At 43.9% G+C, this 17,231-nt stretch overlaps 1 protein-coding gene across 3 annotated transcripts in view; it reads left to right on the plus strand.

Moving 5' to 3' along the window:
* ERMP1 (endoplasmic reticulum metallopeptidase 1) overlaps window positions 1-16,609 on the plus strand; it is a 55,915-nt gene extending 39,306 nt beyond the window's left edge. For 2 of the 3 annotated variants that reach the window (XM_059724750.1, XM_019477996.2), the window contains exons 8-15: window positions 932-1,152; window positions 4,706-4,880; window positions 5,436-5,626; window positions 6,942-7,094; window positions 9,618-9,820; window positions 10,352-10,467; window positions 13,313-13,476; window positions 15,699-16,609. In XM_059724750.1, the coding sequence (XP_059580733.1) occupies window positions 932-1,152; window positions 4,706-4,880; window positions 5,436-5,626; window positions 6,942-7,094; window positions 9,618-9,820; window positions 10,352-10,467; window positions 13,313-13,476; window positions 15,699-15,863 (1,388 nt within the window). In that variant the 3' untranslated portion in view covers window positions 15,864-16,609. The remainder of the gene's footprint in view (window positions 1-931; window positions 1,153-4,705; window positions 4,881-5,435; window positions 5,627-6,941; window positions 7,095-9,617; window positions 9,821-10,351; window positions 10,468-13,312; window positions 13,477-15,698) is intronic. The other variant, XM_059724751.1, reaches the window with a different exon arrangement.
* The last annotated feature ends 622 nt before the right edge of the window (window positions 16,610-17,231 follow it).

Here is a 17,231-nt window from a genome sequence, read left to right on the forward strand (position 1 = left end):
TTAAGAACCATGTGACGATTTTTTTTTTTTTTTAAGTCAGGAGTTTGATAATTTTAACAGTAAACAGGAGCTCTTATGATTAAAAAAAGGTCAGCCGATTTTGCAGTTCTGTGTCTAAATGAACTTTAAGAAACGTATTGTATGCTCAGTGGTCTGCGGTAATTGCTTCAGAACTCTGGATTAAGATACTCCTTTTGGAATGACTGTAGTGGTAAAAAAAATTGTCTTAGGTCCTGAATCTTTAGCATTTTCAGATCCATCTATGTACAGATGCTGAGTAGCTTCTCTTTTCATGAAAAATTGAATGCTTTCTTTTCAGCTGGAAAAAATCTAAAGTAATTTTGAATCATTCAATATCCAGTTCTTTTTATAGTTAATCAAGTGGGTTGGGCTTTCTTAAGTTTTTATCACTCACTTGTCTATACACAGCAGCAAATAATAAAACTAAAGGAAATAGTAATGACACTATAAAAGGTCCAATTAAGTCTGAAGGTATATTAATTTAGAGAGAAAAGGAAACCAGCTTTTAGTTTTAAAACAAAATGAAACTCTAGGTAACTATTCTGTAGGGAAAATGCAAAAAACCAAAATCCTCAGATTTTTTTAAAAATATTTTTTGTTTGTTTCTTTAGGCTGTGGGAAATCTCTCCAGGGGGAGCTAAAGCTCACTTGAGACATCTAATTATACAAAAGATTTGTCCAATTTAATAGAAAATCTTTTAGTGGCAGAGGAATTAACTGAATGAGTTTTAGGCTCTGATTCTGTAAAAGAATCTTAAATGGGAGACCCTGAGGCTTATTCTCAGTCATTTAAGGCAATTAAAATTTTGGGATACTCAATAAAGATGGAGATTATCACAACTACAGGATGCAATGTGTAAAATGATGTGTTGAGTTGGAGCTTACTGTTTGTTTGTTTTCTCACCCATAGCTCTTTCCTACATAAAGGAGTTTTCTGTTGCATTTGGCTTAACGCTCGTGAGCTGGCTCTCCACATTGGTGACCGTCTTTATTGTAGCACTGTTCATTTCTCTCATTGGGCGATCTCTTTTCTGGTATACCCACTTCTATGTCTCTGTCTTCTTATACGGAACTGCAGCTGCAGCTAAACTAATCCTTGTGCACACATTAGCAAAGAAGTTTTATTATAAGGTAAGTATATTTATAGTCTACTGCTTGTTGACAGAAGTTAAAATAGGAACTGATATTATTGGTGAGGGGGATGGATTTGAAAGAGTTGTAAGAAGTTAACACTAAAGTCAGTTCTATTGTCTCAAAAGATGCATAAAGATTTGTTAGCCTCAAAGACTTATTTGAAAGAGGGGTTTTTTTTTCTCTTTTTTAAAGGATAGGAATTACAGTTTGGTTAGTCTGGTATTCTGGTTCTGACTATGGCCTATATTATTTGCTTCAGGGGAAAGTGCAAGGATATTACAGAAAGCTGGTGTGGGATAATTCCACTTCTTTCCCCAATGTACACATTAGGTCTCAAACTATCAGAGGTCATGATGAGATTAGTTTTGGGTCCTGAAGCAAGAAATGTAATAGTCTTTTCTACATTCTTAGTACTTAACTTCTGATAAGTACAGGTATTCTTTTTCTTGTTGTTCTTTGAACCTTGGAAAACTTCTGCCTTCAAATGACATCCAGGCCACAACTATTGCCTTTGTTGTTAATCTATTTATTTATTTATTTATTTTAATTTTACCACCTTAATTTCCTGAATGTGTCCTATCGGTCTCATGAGTCAGGGAGAATGGATGTTCCCAGTATATATCATTCACCGCTTTATTTACTTCAGTCATATCTGCTTGGTTTTTTTCCCCATGCTCGTGATCATTCTTTGTCCTTCCCTGATTTTCTAGGTTTGCAATATCTTCAGTTTTGTGCTGTACTGCCTAGTGCTGTATTCTGAGTGAGGTTGCACTATTACTTGGGCCTGTGCTGCCCCAAAAATTCCTGACAGGATAAGGCCACTTAAGCCTGCCCAACTTTCCTTGTAGATCTCTGGAAGTGGGGGAAACTGAAACATTTTGGTCCCATATGTGGTCTTGGAGCTGGGGCTGCCAGTCAGCTGATTGGCCATCTCAGCCCTGGGACCACATTGAAGTGTAGAACTTCCTGGCTGGCCACAGCAGCATACAGTGTACACCCATTGAACACATTGGGGCAAGTCACTGGCCCCACCCTTTGGCTCCATGCCACGTGGGCACCCATGCTTCCCCCACTGCACTGTTCTTCCCCCCCTCCCCACACACACACTGCAGAGAAGCTGCCCCCACCTCCAGTTGCACCAGGCAGTCCTGGGCTCACCCTTGTTTCTCATGGCTGTGCCATACTGCACTGCTCCTGCTGCAGTAGGGTCAGGCAGTGAAAGCCAGAGGAGGGGAGAGGAAGCCTGGAGACTCCAGCTGTTCTTGCAGCTTGAGTGATGGGAAGGAGCCTGAAGGCTACAACTTAACCCCCTGTTGGACAGCCCAAATATTAAGTTAAAAATTGAATTTCTTTATTGAAAGCATTAAATCTTATAATGTGTAGCCTTTATCTTAGGTGTTAGGTCAAGCTATTCAGACTTTGTTTCTAACAAGTATCTTAGCCTGTTGTAACATGTGCTGAATCATGATTTATTCTGTCTTCTGGAAGTTCTGCTCTATGTAATGGCATGAAAATTCCTGGAAGCTGATCTATCATTTGGCTGTCATAGGTATCTGGCTGATTAGAATGTAGTACACTTTAATGCTAATGGTTCAGGAACGCTTAAATTCATAGAATCATAAAAAATTAGGGTTGGAAGGGACCTCAGGAGGTCATTTAGTCCAATCCCTTGCTCAAAGCAGGACCATCCCCAACTAGATCATCCCAGCCAGGGCTTTGTCTAGCAAGGTCTGAAAAACCTTCAAGGATGGAGATTCCACCACCTCTCTGGGTAACCTGTTCCAGTGTTTTACTACTCTCCTAATGAGGGTTTTTCTTGCTATCTTACCTAAAGTTTCCTTGCTACCACTTGAGACAGTTGCTCCTTGTTCTCTCATCTGCCACCACTGAGAACAGTCTAGCTCCATCCTCTTGAAACCACCCTTCAAGTAGTTGAAGGCTGCTATTAAATCCCTCTTCTGTCTTCTCTTCTCCAGACTAAATAACTTTTAATTTATTCTGCAGCAGTGTAGGCATCTCTAATGCCATTTTGTCTTTTTTTGGTTAGACCTTGATACTATAAACCTTTATTCATACAAATAGTCCTTTTTGGCCAGACCTATTTGAAATATTCTTAATTGGCACCTGTGCAAATGGTTTTGTAGCTTTGTACATGTGGCCTTTATTTCCCCTCCCAGTCTTATTTTAAAGAACTTCCCCAATTGTTTTGTGGGTCTTGTGGGGCCATGTTAATTTTATAAACGAGTATACTCCCAGACTTTATGCAAAAACAGTCTAATAGCATACACAGTATTAATACACTGCATACAAAGAGATATAGTTACAGCTTCTGTTGAAATGCTGGCATATATTGAAATGTTTTTAAACTCTCAGTTAATAATGCCCACATTTAGTACCAAGTACATGCACACACGTTCATAACAATATGAAAGGAAGTAATTTGTTTACAGAAATAAAATGCAATGTGTATAAATCCATTCATGTGGAAAATATCTTTCTGTTTATGATTCTCTGTTCCCATTATCTCCATTCTAATTTTTATGTATTTGTTGTTCATTCTGATGTACTGTAATGTATGGTTATCTAGGGGTGTGCGAAGTGGGCTGTATTTGATTCGGATTTGGCCTGAACCGGGGACAGCGATTCGATTAATTGATTTGGATCACTGTCCTGATTTAGATTTGGCCAAATCCAAATCTGAAGATTCAATGCTGATTCAGAGAATCAGCGATTCGGCCATAGACACAGCTTTAAATGTTTTTTCTACATATCTCGAGGTACCAGGTGCGGCTTGTGAACGCTACGATGGTGGGGCGGATGGAGCATCCCACAGGAGCACAGGGGGAGCCCGCATGCTCGGCAGCGAACCTGTAAGTGGACCAGAAGTACTTCTGGTCCACTTCTGCGTCCACTGCTGAGTGCTCAGGGGGCCCCCACTGTGCCCCTCTGGCTCAGCAGTCAGCCCTGGGGGGACCCCAGGTGCCCCTCCAGACACAGGAGGTACTAGCTGGGTGTGTGTAGGGGGGCCCCCCAGTGTACTCCCTGGTGAACCCAGAAGTGGACCCAGAAGTGCTTCTGGTCCATTTCCGGGCCTGCTGCCAAGCATACTGGGGACCCCCCTGCCCTCCTGTGGGACGCTGCATCTGCCCCACCATCTCAACGTTTATGAACTGCCTGGTACCTTGAGGTATGAAGAAAAAAATGTTTAAAGCTGTGTCTATGTCCGAATCATTGAATCTCTCCGAATTGATTCAGAGGGTTCCGATTCAATTCAGAGAAATTGAATTGAATCATGAGACCCTTTAATTTGGAGGTTCGGCCACCAAATTGGGCCAAATCTTGGCCAAATCAAATCAGCGACCAAAGCTTTGCACAATCCTAATAACTATACAAAGAGGGTGGTGGCATGGTGCATATGAAAGGATACAAGTTAGCCAAATAAAACTTGAGCTGTGCATAGGAAATAGTTCTAATGGATTACTTCAGTATACTTGATTTGTGAACTGTTCATGTTCCGTGTTCATTGTATTTGCTTTTTTTTTGGTTGCAGAATACAAATGAGCAGTACCTGGGGGAGATGTTCTTTGATGTCTCTCTGGCTTGTTGGTCTCTTGCATTGGTGGTAGTCACTCAGCTAGGTCTTGGCTCTGCATTTGTATGTGCAATGTGGGTAGCATTTCCTTTACTCACAAAGCTAATGGTCCATATGGAATTCAAACAAAATGGTAAGGACTTTTTTTATTTGTTCCTTTTTGTTCTTCCTGTATTCAAAAGCCTCAATCTCAATTATTCTGAGTTGGGGCAATGTTTTAGTAGTCATTTAGTGTGACCTAAAATAAAGATGATTCCCAGAAATTTCTGAGAGAAACACAAATTACTTTCCTGAGTTTAACTAAGATTAGTCTAAGCTTATTGGTCTTCTTTCTTTCAGTAACAATTGCCTTAGGCTATGGGCAGCTCTGAAGTATGGAGATATGTAGAAGTAGCTTGAGTCATATACTGTGTATCAGTGTAAACTCAGATGAACAAACACCATGTTCAGTTATGGTCATTGGTCAGATATTTGAATGAAAAATGGGACCAAAATCCATTTTCTGGTTATGCATATTGGTTGGGACAGAAGTCCACTTAATTGTTTCACAATTTAAGTATAGTGTGATGGTGACTTTTTTACCGGGGGCAGGGTGGGGAGGGGAGGATAGAGAGAAAAAAATTAGTAACAAATTAAAAATGTGGATCTCACAGTCTAAAGATTATTGCTTTTTTTTTTTCCCTTTTAGGTGCCACAGTTAGATTTGCCATGATTTATATGCTGGGAATGCTTATTCCATACCTCTATATAATGTACATCATCTGGACAATATTTGAAATGTTGACTCCCATCCTGGGGCGAAGTGGGACAGAAATTCTACCTGATGTAGTGATGGCAGGCCTTGTTGTGAAAAGTACTATAGTTTTGTCTTCCTATTTTGTAAGAAGGCTTTTTCTTTTAACCTTATGATCTATATATAGAGCTTTTCTATTTTATTTTTTTTAAAGAAATGTTTGACATCACTGTTGTCTTAATTGTTGGTTAAAAAGCTAGGCTGTCACAAGAAGCTCCTACAAAACCAGATAAATGTTCACATTAATGTGAAAGTAGATTAATTAGTGCAGTTGATTTGTAGGTACTTGATCAGCCACATTCTCCTGTGTATAAGAATGCATTGCATGTGTGATGAGATTTTTTTACCATATTTACTTGAATCCAAGATGAGCCCTGAAGGCCCCCTCTTACCGGGTAGGGGGAGCCCTTTGTCTTGGATTCAGGTTGAATCCAGAGTCAAAGCTGCAACAGCTGCCTTCCTCCCACAGCTTCTGTCATCCCCCACTTCCCCTGCCTCTTACTGTCAGGTGTGGCTCCGGCTCCATTCCTTTCTGGGGCATGGAGAACATAGCTCCAGCTCCTGCCTGGCTAGGCAGCAGCATCCCAGGGCTGGAGCTGCCACTGTTGCTGCTGAATGGTGGGACAGAGACTGTCAGGAGTAGGGACACAGGCAATAGGGCACAAGTACTGTGAGGGCGGGGAGACAAGGAGGCTGCATGCCCCCTTGTGTCTGCTTACCCTGCTGCAGCAGTTTGGGAGGTCAAATTTAAGATGACCCTCCAGTAATAAATTCTATATGTGGAAAATTAACATTTACAAATTTTCCATATATAGAATCTAATTACTGGGGGGTTGTCTTAAATTCAAAGTTGTCTTGGATCCAGGTAGACATGGTAAGTTAAGTTTGAGGGAGTTTTAAATGCAGAAAATTATAACTTGTTACTTGAATAAAACCAACATGGGCAGAATACACAAGAAGATACTTATTATAGTACCTTTGTAGCTAAGAACCATGCAAGGGGAAAGTGCGTAATTTAATTTTGAGGCATTTTTTATGTCAGCCCAATGGGAGTTGAATGTAACTTTAAAATGTGTCACTGAGCAGGATAGATGTGATTGAAGAGTATTTATAAGGCATTCCTCATTGCCCTCTAATTGATTAGCTACTAGCTTTTTCCTGGAGAATATTTTGTTTTTTAAATTGTGCTTGAAAATGCTCAGAAGGGTGCATGTTATTTTATCCAATCAGTCTTCTAAGCTGGCAGGTGATGTTCAGAAGTCTTGCATCACATTAAGTGGTAGTTCTGAAGATAATGAAATGTCCTCTCAAGTGCATACAATTATTTTTCTTAAAAGTATACTAGTAATATTTCTTGTTAAATGTAGTATTCTTTTAACTATGGTCTCCTTTATTCTCTAGCTAAACTTCATCTACCTTGCTAAAAGTACAAAGAAGACTCTAACAAGTTTAACTACAGTATTTGTGGTTACATTAGTTCTTGTTTGCAGTGGAATCTTCTTTCCATACAGTTCTGATCCAGCTAATCCAAGGCCTAAACGAGTCTCACTCCAGGTAAGACGAGCCTTATACCATATGTGGCCTTGTTCTCTTGTAAGGTGGTAGATAATCTTCTGTCTTTCCCCGTGAGTAGTGTTGAGGTTGTCCAGCAAAAAGGGGCTTTGTACTGCTCTAACTATCGCTGTATGAGTGTCTGTGCAGGAAAATGGTTTTTTTGGTCAAGGCCTAACATCTCAGGACTTAACATCTCTGAGGATGGTGAGTATATCTCGTTTTCAGTAGAGCTAAAGACTGCCTGGATGTGATAACATACAATTCAGGCTTCAGTTGTACTTCCTTGGTTCCTAGAAGGAAACTTCTGTTTTAAAGGTCTCGATTCAGTCTCTCATTTGGCTCAGCCTTTTCTGCCTCTGGTCATCCCAGAGAAGCTCCTGGTATCTTCTCCCTGGAACCAGATAGGCTTCAACCAGGCTGCACGTTGCACCTCTGAGATTTATGGCAGGTGTGGATGAGAACTGCTGCCTTCATTCATGGGCTGCAGTGCTGAGGACCTGTGGTAGCATGTGTTAGAAGTTCAGTCTTTTCCCTTCCTGGTGTGAGAGGCTCAGACCCAGTCCTATTCCATATCAAAGTCTTTGCTTCTGTTGGCCCCAAGCATGCATTGTATCTCAGGAGTATGATCCTATTCCACCTTACACAGATGCAGTTTTCCCATTCTGGCAATGAGTAACCTTATGCAACTCCAAATTGTGATCCTGTTCCACTTGGACAAGCACATTGTTCTCTCCTCCTTTCTATGGGGCAGCCTTATGTGCTTTTGTTGTTGGGATCCAGCTCCCGCAGAGGCCTAGCATAGCACCTGAACTAGCACATTAGATATACTGATGGGCAGCAGCATTGACGTCAGTGTAAAGTAAAGGGGTATGGGAAGAGTATGGCCCAGTAGTGTAGTGGGTTAGGGCACTTATCCAAAAAGTAGGTGACCTGGATTCTAATTTAAGGCAGCTTGAACTCCCAAGTTTTTAGGAAAGTGTCCTAATCCTTGGGCTGTGGGCTCAACAGGGTTGAGGGCATCTACCGTGCTTCTTGTTGAAGCCTGGCCACATTGTGGAAAGAAGGTTAAGGGATGTTGGGGCCTGAAGAAAAGCTTGCAAGATGGAGCCTGCCTCTGGAGCCCAGAGAGTAGGGCCATCTCCTGTAAGGGTGGGAGCTCTAGGTTCTGATCTTAACTCCCAATATTCTTTGTTCCATTTATCCAGTGACTAGTTGATACAAAATGTATAAATGCAAGTGTCAGCAGCCTATAGCCCATTGGCCAGATCTGACCTGCAAAGTCTTTTAATCCAGCCAGACAGAGACTTTGGTGGCATTGGGTGGCAGAAGGGCCTCAGCAACAGTCACATTTCCCATGAAGGGAGAAGCAGTAGCAGTGGGTGCTTTTGCTATTCTGTCACTGGGAGAAACAGTAGCAACAGATGCTTTCCTCATGTGGGCACTGGGTGCACAGCTCAGACTTGGAGGGCCATTTGCAAGGATCACTTTCCAGTGTGGGGCTGTCACTGGTGGGAATGGATTGGATATGAGCCAGCAGCATGTTTGCAAGCAAGAAGCTGGATGGCACGTGCAGGCACATGCTCAGATTAATGAGCTGCTGCACAGTAATGGCATAATTTGCAAAGATGAAATGTAATTTGGCTTTGTTTTGCTTTTGAAATCTCTTTAAAAAGGATTAAGAAATAAGCAAGTCATTTGACAGAATCATGGCAGGCCACTGGGATTGTCCTTGGAAGCTGTAACCCTTGTTCAGGGTTTAACTAGGCCCAGTAAACACTGGTGTTTTATAAAGGGTGGTGTGAAGGGGCCATATGTAAATACATGGCAGCACAGTCTTTCGATGTCAGGAGTTTTCAGTCTTACTAGCTATGAGTTGGTACCCCGTGGAAAAAGCCAGTTCTTTTCTGTAGTCATTTAAAAAAAACAAGCGAAACTAGTAGAGCAATTCTTCTATTGCAGAGGAATCGGATGACAACACAGAAGCGTATTTTTAACATTGTGGATCCCTATTTGAAATCTGCATTTATCTTGTGAATCTCATGTAGGTATTTGCAGACCTAACCTTTTGAACTGTGGCACCCTGGTTGAGAATCACTTCTAGTTGCTATGATTACAGGATGTAGGGGGCATAGGATGTAGGGGGCATATAAGTAATTAGATTAAAAATTCCTTTAATACCACAGGAGATGCTTACAGTTGGTGAAAAACGTGTGGGTACTTGTGCAGGCCAGCAGTAAGCAATGTTTGTCAACGATGGCCCAGAACGACCTAGCTTGGACCTGAAATGGGCCAGTGCTTGGATCTGCCAGCTGCTGCTACCGTTGCTTCTCCCCACCGCTGAGCTGTGACACAAGGAACTGCTGCTGGCAAAGCCTATCTCCCCCATGATGAAATGCCACCAAAGCCCTTGACTTCACAGGCTGTAGGTTGTAACCCCAGTGTAGGGCGTCTTAGACTTGGTTCTGATGTAATCCAAATAGCCAGGTGCCTGATAGCTTTTCTGCTTATTTCTTGTTCTTCCAGCATACGAACAGAAGATTTTATGGTCTAGATGGAAAGTTGGTAAAAAGTGATTCTGGAATATGGATTAATGGGAATGACTACACTGGAATATCTCACATCACTGCTCATATACCTGAACTCAATGAAACCATTAGAGCTCCTTGTGAGGAGCAGGCCCCTCACTGTGGCTTTCCTTGGATGCTTCCTGTGCATACTTTCTTCAGGTTGGTAATAATGCAGCCTCTTTTTTAAGAACGTTGAGATTTAATACCAGAATGCATCATTTGGAAGTTTAATTCTGTAGGAAAGGAATAATACAGCAATTTTCATAATGGGCAGTCGCACTACGCTGTCTCTTCCACACTGCACTAGACAACAGGAAGCTTAAGAGCTGGCACATGAGAACTAATGTCATGTCCTTATACCCAAACATGGGTAGCATTTTGGAAATCCCCCAAATCCTTACTTAGATTCTCTTGTAACCTGTGTTACATTAAGTTGTTGGACAGTTGAAGAAAGTTGAAGAAAGGAGATGAGGAATGAACACATAATAATGGCAATTCTGCTTTTCATTGAATGACCATGTAAATGTTATGATTGTGGCCACAGACTGTTAATCTTTCATCTTTATCTTTTTGAGTATGTGACTCTTGAATATTTCCAGTTACAACGTTATGGCTGGCTCTGCTCTTGTGTTCAGCTGGTAGTGTTTACCTCAAGGTGTTGTATTGAGTTTAAAATGCTTTGTGTTACAGAAAGACCTGGTATCTTCCTGCTCCAGAACTTTTTCTAAAAAGCCCTGTTCATTTTAAACTTCTAAGCAAGCAGCGAACGCCTTGGGATTCCACAAAGTTAACTTTTGAAGTATCAGGTGAGTGATGGCCTCTGGGTTGTGAATCAGTGACTGCTTATAAAGCACACCTAAATGCTAGTCTTGCAAGTGGCCATCCCAGGAATAGGGGACTTATTGGGACTAATCCACAACTGGGAACTTTACAGTATTCTGGGCACATGATAAAGCATGTTGACCGTGTTGCAATTGGAAACTGAATGCATCAATACATTGTATACTTATTTTGAATGATCTGTTGCCTTTTCAGCTACTTATTTATTTATTGGGGAATCCAGGTTTTCCGTTTGCTGCGGAAGAATGTGGATTTTCTCCTTTAAAGGAGAAAAACCTGGGAAACTGGGTTTCCCCTTGCAGGCTAGCAGAGCCCCAGCCTGTAAGGGGCTGCTTGGGATGGGGGGAAGCAGGATGCAAGGGGCACCACATGCATGTGTGTGCGCATGCATGTATGTGGCAGCCAGGCAGTGTGGTGGAGAGCAGCTCCCATAGCTCCCTCTAGGTAAGTCTGTGGAGCCATGAGGAGCACAGGCAACATGGTGGGGTGGAAGGGGGGAGCACATGCCCCCTCAGATTTTTGTGCCCACAGTGGGATGTGGGGCTGCAGCCTGGCAGGACCCCTCCAGATAGGAGCCACTTCTGTGGCCCAGTGGGCAGGACCCGACTGGGAGGGAGTGCTGTGCCATCATGGCCATGAAGGTAAGGTGCCTCCTGCCCTCCCAGCATCAGCAGGGACACAACTCTGCACCACCATCACTGTGCTTCACCTTGGTGGCCGTGATGGCACAGTGCCCCCTTCTGTGCTGGGTCCCGCCTGCTGGGCCGTGGAGATGGCTCCTGCCTGAAGCTGGTCCAGCTAGGCTGTAGCCCTGTGCCCTGCTGTGGGCACAGAAATCTGGGGGAGTCGCATATCCCCTGCCCCTTCCCCATGTGTCACCTGTGGGGCCGGCTCCACACACATTGCCTGTGCCCACACCTCCCCCCTTCCCCATATACTCACCCCCTTCCTCACACTGGGGGACTGGGGTGGTGGACAGTAGGTTGGGAGTGTGAAGAGCACTGGCAGGGCCGGGGGAGCTGTGGGGCGGGAATGACACGCACTGGCAGGGTCAGAGGGGAAGAGGACCAGGAGAGCTCTGCTTTTTTCATGATAAAAAAAGTCAAAATCAAATGCCAAAATTATGCAGGTATTTAGAATTTATTTTATTATAATGATTGAGGCAATGGTAGGTTTCCACATTGCTGTAAAATTGTAAATATATCAATAAAACATTGTGTTCAACATGTTCAGCTGTTCAACTCCTTAGAGAGCTGTGGGAGCTGCTCACCACCATGCTGCCTGGCTGCCATGTGCATATATGCACATGCACGTGGCACCCCCTGCATCCTGCTTCCCACAGCCCCTTGCAGGCTGGAGCTCTGTTGGCTTTGCAAGGGGAAACTCTCAGTTTCCCAGGTTTTTCTTTAAAGGAGAAAATCCATGTTTTTCTGTGGCAAACAGAAAACCTGGATCCCCAGTTATGAGATAGACTTAAAATAAATAAGCGTGGGTGTATGTATGTAGGTATGTATATACATATATACTTTACTTGTACAGTTACTCCTCGCTTAACATTGTAGTTAGGTTCTTGAAAAATGTGACTAAGTGAAATGTTGTTAAGTGAATCCAGTTTCCCATAAGAATTAATGTAAATAGGGGGGTTAGGTTCCAGGGAATTTTTTTTTTTTTGCCAGACAAAAGACATTGTATATCTGCAGCTCCCTACCCCTGCTCCCCCATGCTGCAGCCTTGGGCAGGGTGGCTCTCTGCTGCTGTGTGCACTACAGGGGGGCAGTAGGGACCTTTGCCCCCCAGATCTGTACATGGGGCAGGCATAGGCTGCGGACGTGGTCTCCCTTCCTGCTTCCCTGCTCCGGGACCTCTGCAGCCCTGCAGGCATGACCAGGCACAGCTGGGGACAGCAGGGCTGCGTAGGGATCTCCTCACCACTGAGAGCTCTCCCTCCACTGCCCTGGCGACATACCCCCTGCACCTGCTGCTGCTTTGAGGGGCACAGCCCCATGCCACTGCCCTCACTGCAGCCCCATGCGCAGGAGGCGCATCGCTGGGGCAACATGGGGTGAGCAGCAGCAAGGAGATCCCCACATAGCTCCTCTCTTCCCTGCCGCGCCAGGTCATGGGGGAGCTCGCCCTCCCCCGGATGAGTTACCCATTGCCCCATCCTGTTCCCCGCTGGGGCCCTGCAGCTGCAAATTGCGGCCCCTGGCCCCAAGTCCCACCCAGCTGGGCAGCAGTTCCAGCCCTGGTCAGCTCCCTCCCTACAGGGGCCTCAATCCCTCTCTTTCCCCCCCTCACTCCCCTCCACTTACCTGCTGGAGCTGCTCTGCAGGCTGCCTGGGGCTATGTACACGTCCATGCTTGTGGCACTGCCTTCCTCTCGCTTCCTCCCAGCTCCCTGCAACCTTATAATTGAACATTGCGTGACTTTAAATGAGTATGTTCTCTAATAGATCAGCAACAAAATAACAAAAGAAAGTTAACCGGGATGACATTAAGTGAGGAGTACATATATGTATGTAAAAAAAAATATGTATATACACACACACACACACACACACACTCTCTCTCTCTCTTTCTCTCTCTCTGTTTTGCTGCACATCAGTGAGTGCAGCTTCTGCTATGGAAAAGGGAACTGCTTGCTTTTTATCTTATTTGGAGATGCATCTGGCAGAGCACAAGATAGATCTTGGTACAAAATGAAATTCAACGTGATTGGGACAGAGCCAACTAGAATTAAGTTAGAGTTTTTTTCCTTCTATTTTCCTCTTTCCATAAATACATACAGATCTGTTTTCCTGTCTGTTGTAGGTCCAAGTCATATGTCACTTTATGTTCGACCACATGAAGGGTCAACATTATCTGCATGGTCTCTTGGAGATGGAACTCCTGTTGCTAATGTGAGAGGAGATTACTTTGTCTTTTACTCCCATGGCCTGCAGGCTACAGCATGGCACTTCTGGATAGAATTGACGGTGAGGGCGATGAAATTTTGATTAAAATTAAATCTGCTTTGTTTCATAAATTAATACAAGCTGGGGATATGGAAGACCCAATTTGTCATTAGGTCTGTCTTCTCAGGACTGCTATAAGCTTATTGTTCCTGCGGTACATATATTTTAGTGTGCTTTCTAGGAAATTTGAAAAACCTGAACAGATCAGACATCCATTTTTTCCTTCAAGTAGATTTGCTTCAGCAGTTTTCAAGTCTCATTATAATTTGTCTAACATTTAGCTTAGATTTATCCTTTTCCTGATCCTGTTTTAAAACTAATCTTAACTTAAAACTGCTTTGTACTGTTCTTCCTTGTGTTCTTCCTTTGTTTGATTTGGGAAAGCGAAAAGGGGAGGAACAAATTAGATTGTCTATAAATTTCCTTCTGTTGTTTTCAGCCTGATAAAGTGATCCTCTTATCAGTTCCCATTATCTTTTGAAGTTCAGTCATACCCAGGCGGGTCCCAGGGAAGTCAGGGGGCCCAGTTGCCTTTTCCCAAATGCCAGGGAAATTTCTCAGCATTTCTGGAAGTTTATCTTGTCACAGGTCTTGGGATAGCTTATTCCTTGGGAGACTTTCTTCTAGGAAGGTTCAAAACCTTTTATTCTGTCCTAGATTAGGCAATCTAAACAACCAGCAATTCATCTTTCAAAGTGGAATCAGGGACATATGCAAGCTGACTGGCGTCCTGCTGTGTTCAGACAGGAGCCTGCTTTAGAGTTAGAGGTGTGCTGGACAGACAAAGATGGTTCAATGCGTGTCTGAATGCTTGCACCAGATTGAGCTGTTGAAGAGCTCCTGAGTCTTGCAGTTCTGTTTGATAGCCATGCTTTGGGAGCTCAAGTGAGTCATCTGACTCCTGTATAACGTAATCAGAAATAAGTTACTTTCAGCATGGTGTCTTGGAGATGAAACTCCTCCTGTGGCTAATGTGTGAGATTATTTTGTGTTTTACTCTCATGGGCTGCAGGCTGTTTGATAGCCAGGCTTTGGGAGCTGAACTCCTATCTAAACATAAATAAATTACTTTCATTTAGGAAGCAGGACTTGTGGTAATGGTGATATCTTTTATTAGACCAAAAATTATTTAATTGCCACTAGACCAATATGGCTACAACCTGGATACCTTACTTTCATTTAGGCAGGCAAGGTTCTCTGGGTAGATGTGATATCTTTTATTAGACCAACTAAATAGTTGGAAAAAAGTTCTTTGCAAGCTTTTGGGCACAGACATGCTTTATCAGGCATAGGGATACTTTCCAGATCTGGAATGAACAAGCTGCTGCTCCACCTCTGCTGGATCAATTCAGGTGTCAACGTTTAAGGGAACTTGCAACGGCTTATAGCAACTAAATGAAAGTAACGGTTGTTGGTTGCAGCCGTGTTGGTCTAAGCATACGGGCAGGCAAGGTTCTTTGGGTAGATGTAGATCTTTTATTAGACCAACTGAATAGTTGGAAAAAGTTCATGCCTGACAATGGTTGTTTGTGCCTGAAAGTTTGCAAAGAACTTTTTTCCAACTATTTAGTTGGTTTAATAAAAGATATCACATCTACCCAAAGAACCTTGCCACATCTGCCCAAAGACTCACACAGCTACAACGAACCACCCTTACTTTCATTTAGTTGCTAATGAGCTGTTGCAAGGTGCCTTAAACATTGACACCTGAATTGATCCAGCAGGGATGAAGGAGCAGCTTGTTCATTCCAGACCTGGAAAGCTTTTGCTGTAACTCTCAGTAACTGAGTACTCTGGCAGGATTGTTTCCTTTCCTTGTGGATCATGCCGATCCCTTCAAGGACAGATGCAGCTGAGTTCTGAGTGTGGTTTAACATGTGCGATCCATGCAAGTTGGTGGTCATGTGCTTTAGGAGCAGAGTTAGATTCCTAACTCCGTTGTAATATTGGACCAACATCTGTAATCATGTGGATTCTCTTACCTGAGAATCTGTAGTTTGCAAAGTCTCTTCTGCTTTGTCATGAAAGATTCTTTCATATCAGAATTTGGCTGGTATCATTGAAGACACAGAGATGTTTTTTCACTTTTGAACTGTGGCACTTGGGATTGAAGTTGCTCATGTAGAATGTTACCAGGCTTGCAGGAAGAAGTGGTATCTGGATGAACTATATCTACAATGAGAAGGGATCATGGGTACAGAGTAACACTTGGTAAACTTGGCATTGTCCTTTCTCACTTTCAGGCTACAGAAAATTATTTTGATGGGATAGTCTCTCTCGCCATAGCAGCACATTACTTCTTTGGGGAAGATCACAAGTCACCTCAGCTGCACGCCTTACTGGAAAGATTTCCAAACTGGACGTTCCCTTCTGGCTGGGACTGCACCTATGACTACTTTGTCTTTTAGTTTTCCAACAAGGCAAAGATGAGACTTACCTCGTGATGGAGGATGCAGCTCAGTCATAGCAGATTCATTCTTCAGGGGCAAGAAAACTTTGCACGTCTGAAAAATACTTTGGTTATGAATGGTGTTTCTGTAGCAACTCAGCTACCTAAAGCAGGGGTGTTTAAACCTCATCCTGCAGGCAATTGCTGCTCCCCTGCTGCCAAATTTCTAAACCCATGGGGAGCCCTGCGGGCCAGATAATGTGGCTCTATGTGCCATATTGAGCCTGCAGGGCCTGATTCCGGTGTGCTGGTCCAGGTGGAGGTGGGGCAGGACAGATTGAGGCATGTCGGACCTGATCTGGCCTATGGACTGGCCCCATGCAACTCATCCGGTCCACAGGCCAAAAGTCATAATGCCACTAACATGAAGGATAATTGGGCCTCTGTCCTATTGCTGTAGCCCTCTGGGGCTGTGGGAGAAGGAGATTCTTCACATCTTATGCAGATGCAATTCTTCCATTTTTCCTACTGAAATGGTTGTGTGGCTCTAACTTGGAAATTGTACGTGAAGAGGTAACTTTCAGAGTAACTCACCAGGAGTTGTAGTGAGGGACTCTAAAGAAATTTGCAGTTGTCGTTCAAAATATTTCTCATGCTTTAAATACCTGTGTACACTCCAGGGAATTATGCACAGAAAAACTCAAAATTATGCAAAACTAATTTTATTTTTTTACAAATTAAACTAAGTAGCACGATTAGAACTTTCTTTAGAGAGATATGCAGATACTTTGGATGGGTGGGGGGATTTGGAACGTGTGAGGGGGGCTTGTGGACAGATGGGGGGTGTGGGCATGGGGGTATATGGGCAGGTGGCAGTGTTTGTAGGAGTTTGTGAAGGGATGGGAGGTTGTGGGGTGGTTGGGAGAGGTGTGCGGGGGGTGTGGGGGGGGGTTGTGAAGGTGTGTGTGTTGGGGGGGTGGAGTTTGTAGGTGGGTGTGGGCCCCCCGCCACACATTCCTCCCCATCCCCCCCATGGTACAACAGCCCTTGCTGCTGGCAGCTTAGTGGCAGCAGGCCCTTGGCAAAGTCATGGCTGTGGCAGGCAGAGCCCCCAGTGGTGTGCACCTCTGACTAAGTCACAGGGCTTGCGTGTGTTGGCACGGAGTCAGCCCAGCCTGCTGGTGCCATCTGGCTCAGCCCAATGGCATGTGGTCCAGGAGCCGCATGCCATTGGGCTGGGTGGGCTCCTTGCCTCTACATGGGGCTTCTAGCACTCTAACAGGAAGCCGCACATGGAGGCATGGAGCCCGCCCAACCCAATGGCACATGACTTTGTGCCTCCATGTGTGGCTTCCCACCCGGCCTGATAGCATGCAGTTCCCGGTCC

Source organism: Alligator mississippiensis, chromosome 3 (genome assembly GCF_030867095.1).
Source record: "Alligator mississippiensis isolate rAllMis1 chromosome 3, rAllMis1, whole genome shotgun sequence".
Lineage (NCBI taxonomy): Eukaryota > Metazoa > Chordata > Crocodylia > Alligatoridae > Alligator > Alligator mississippiensis.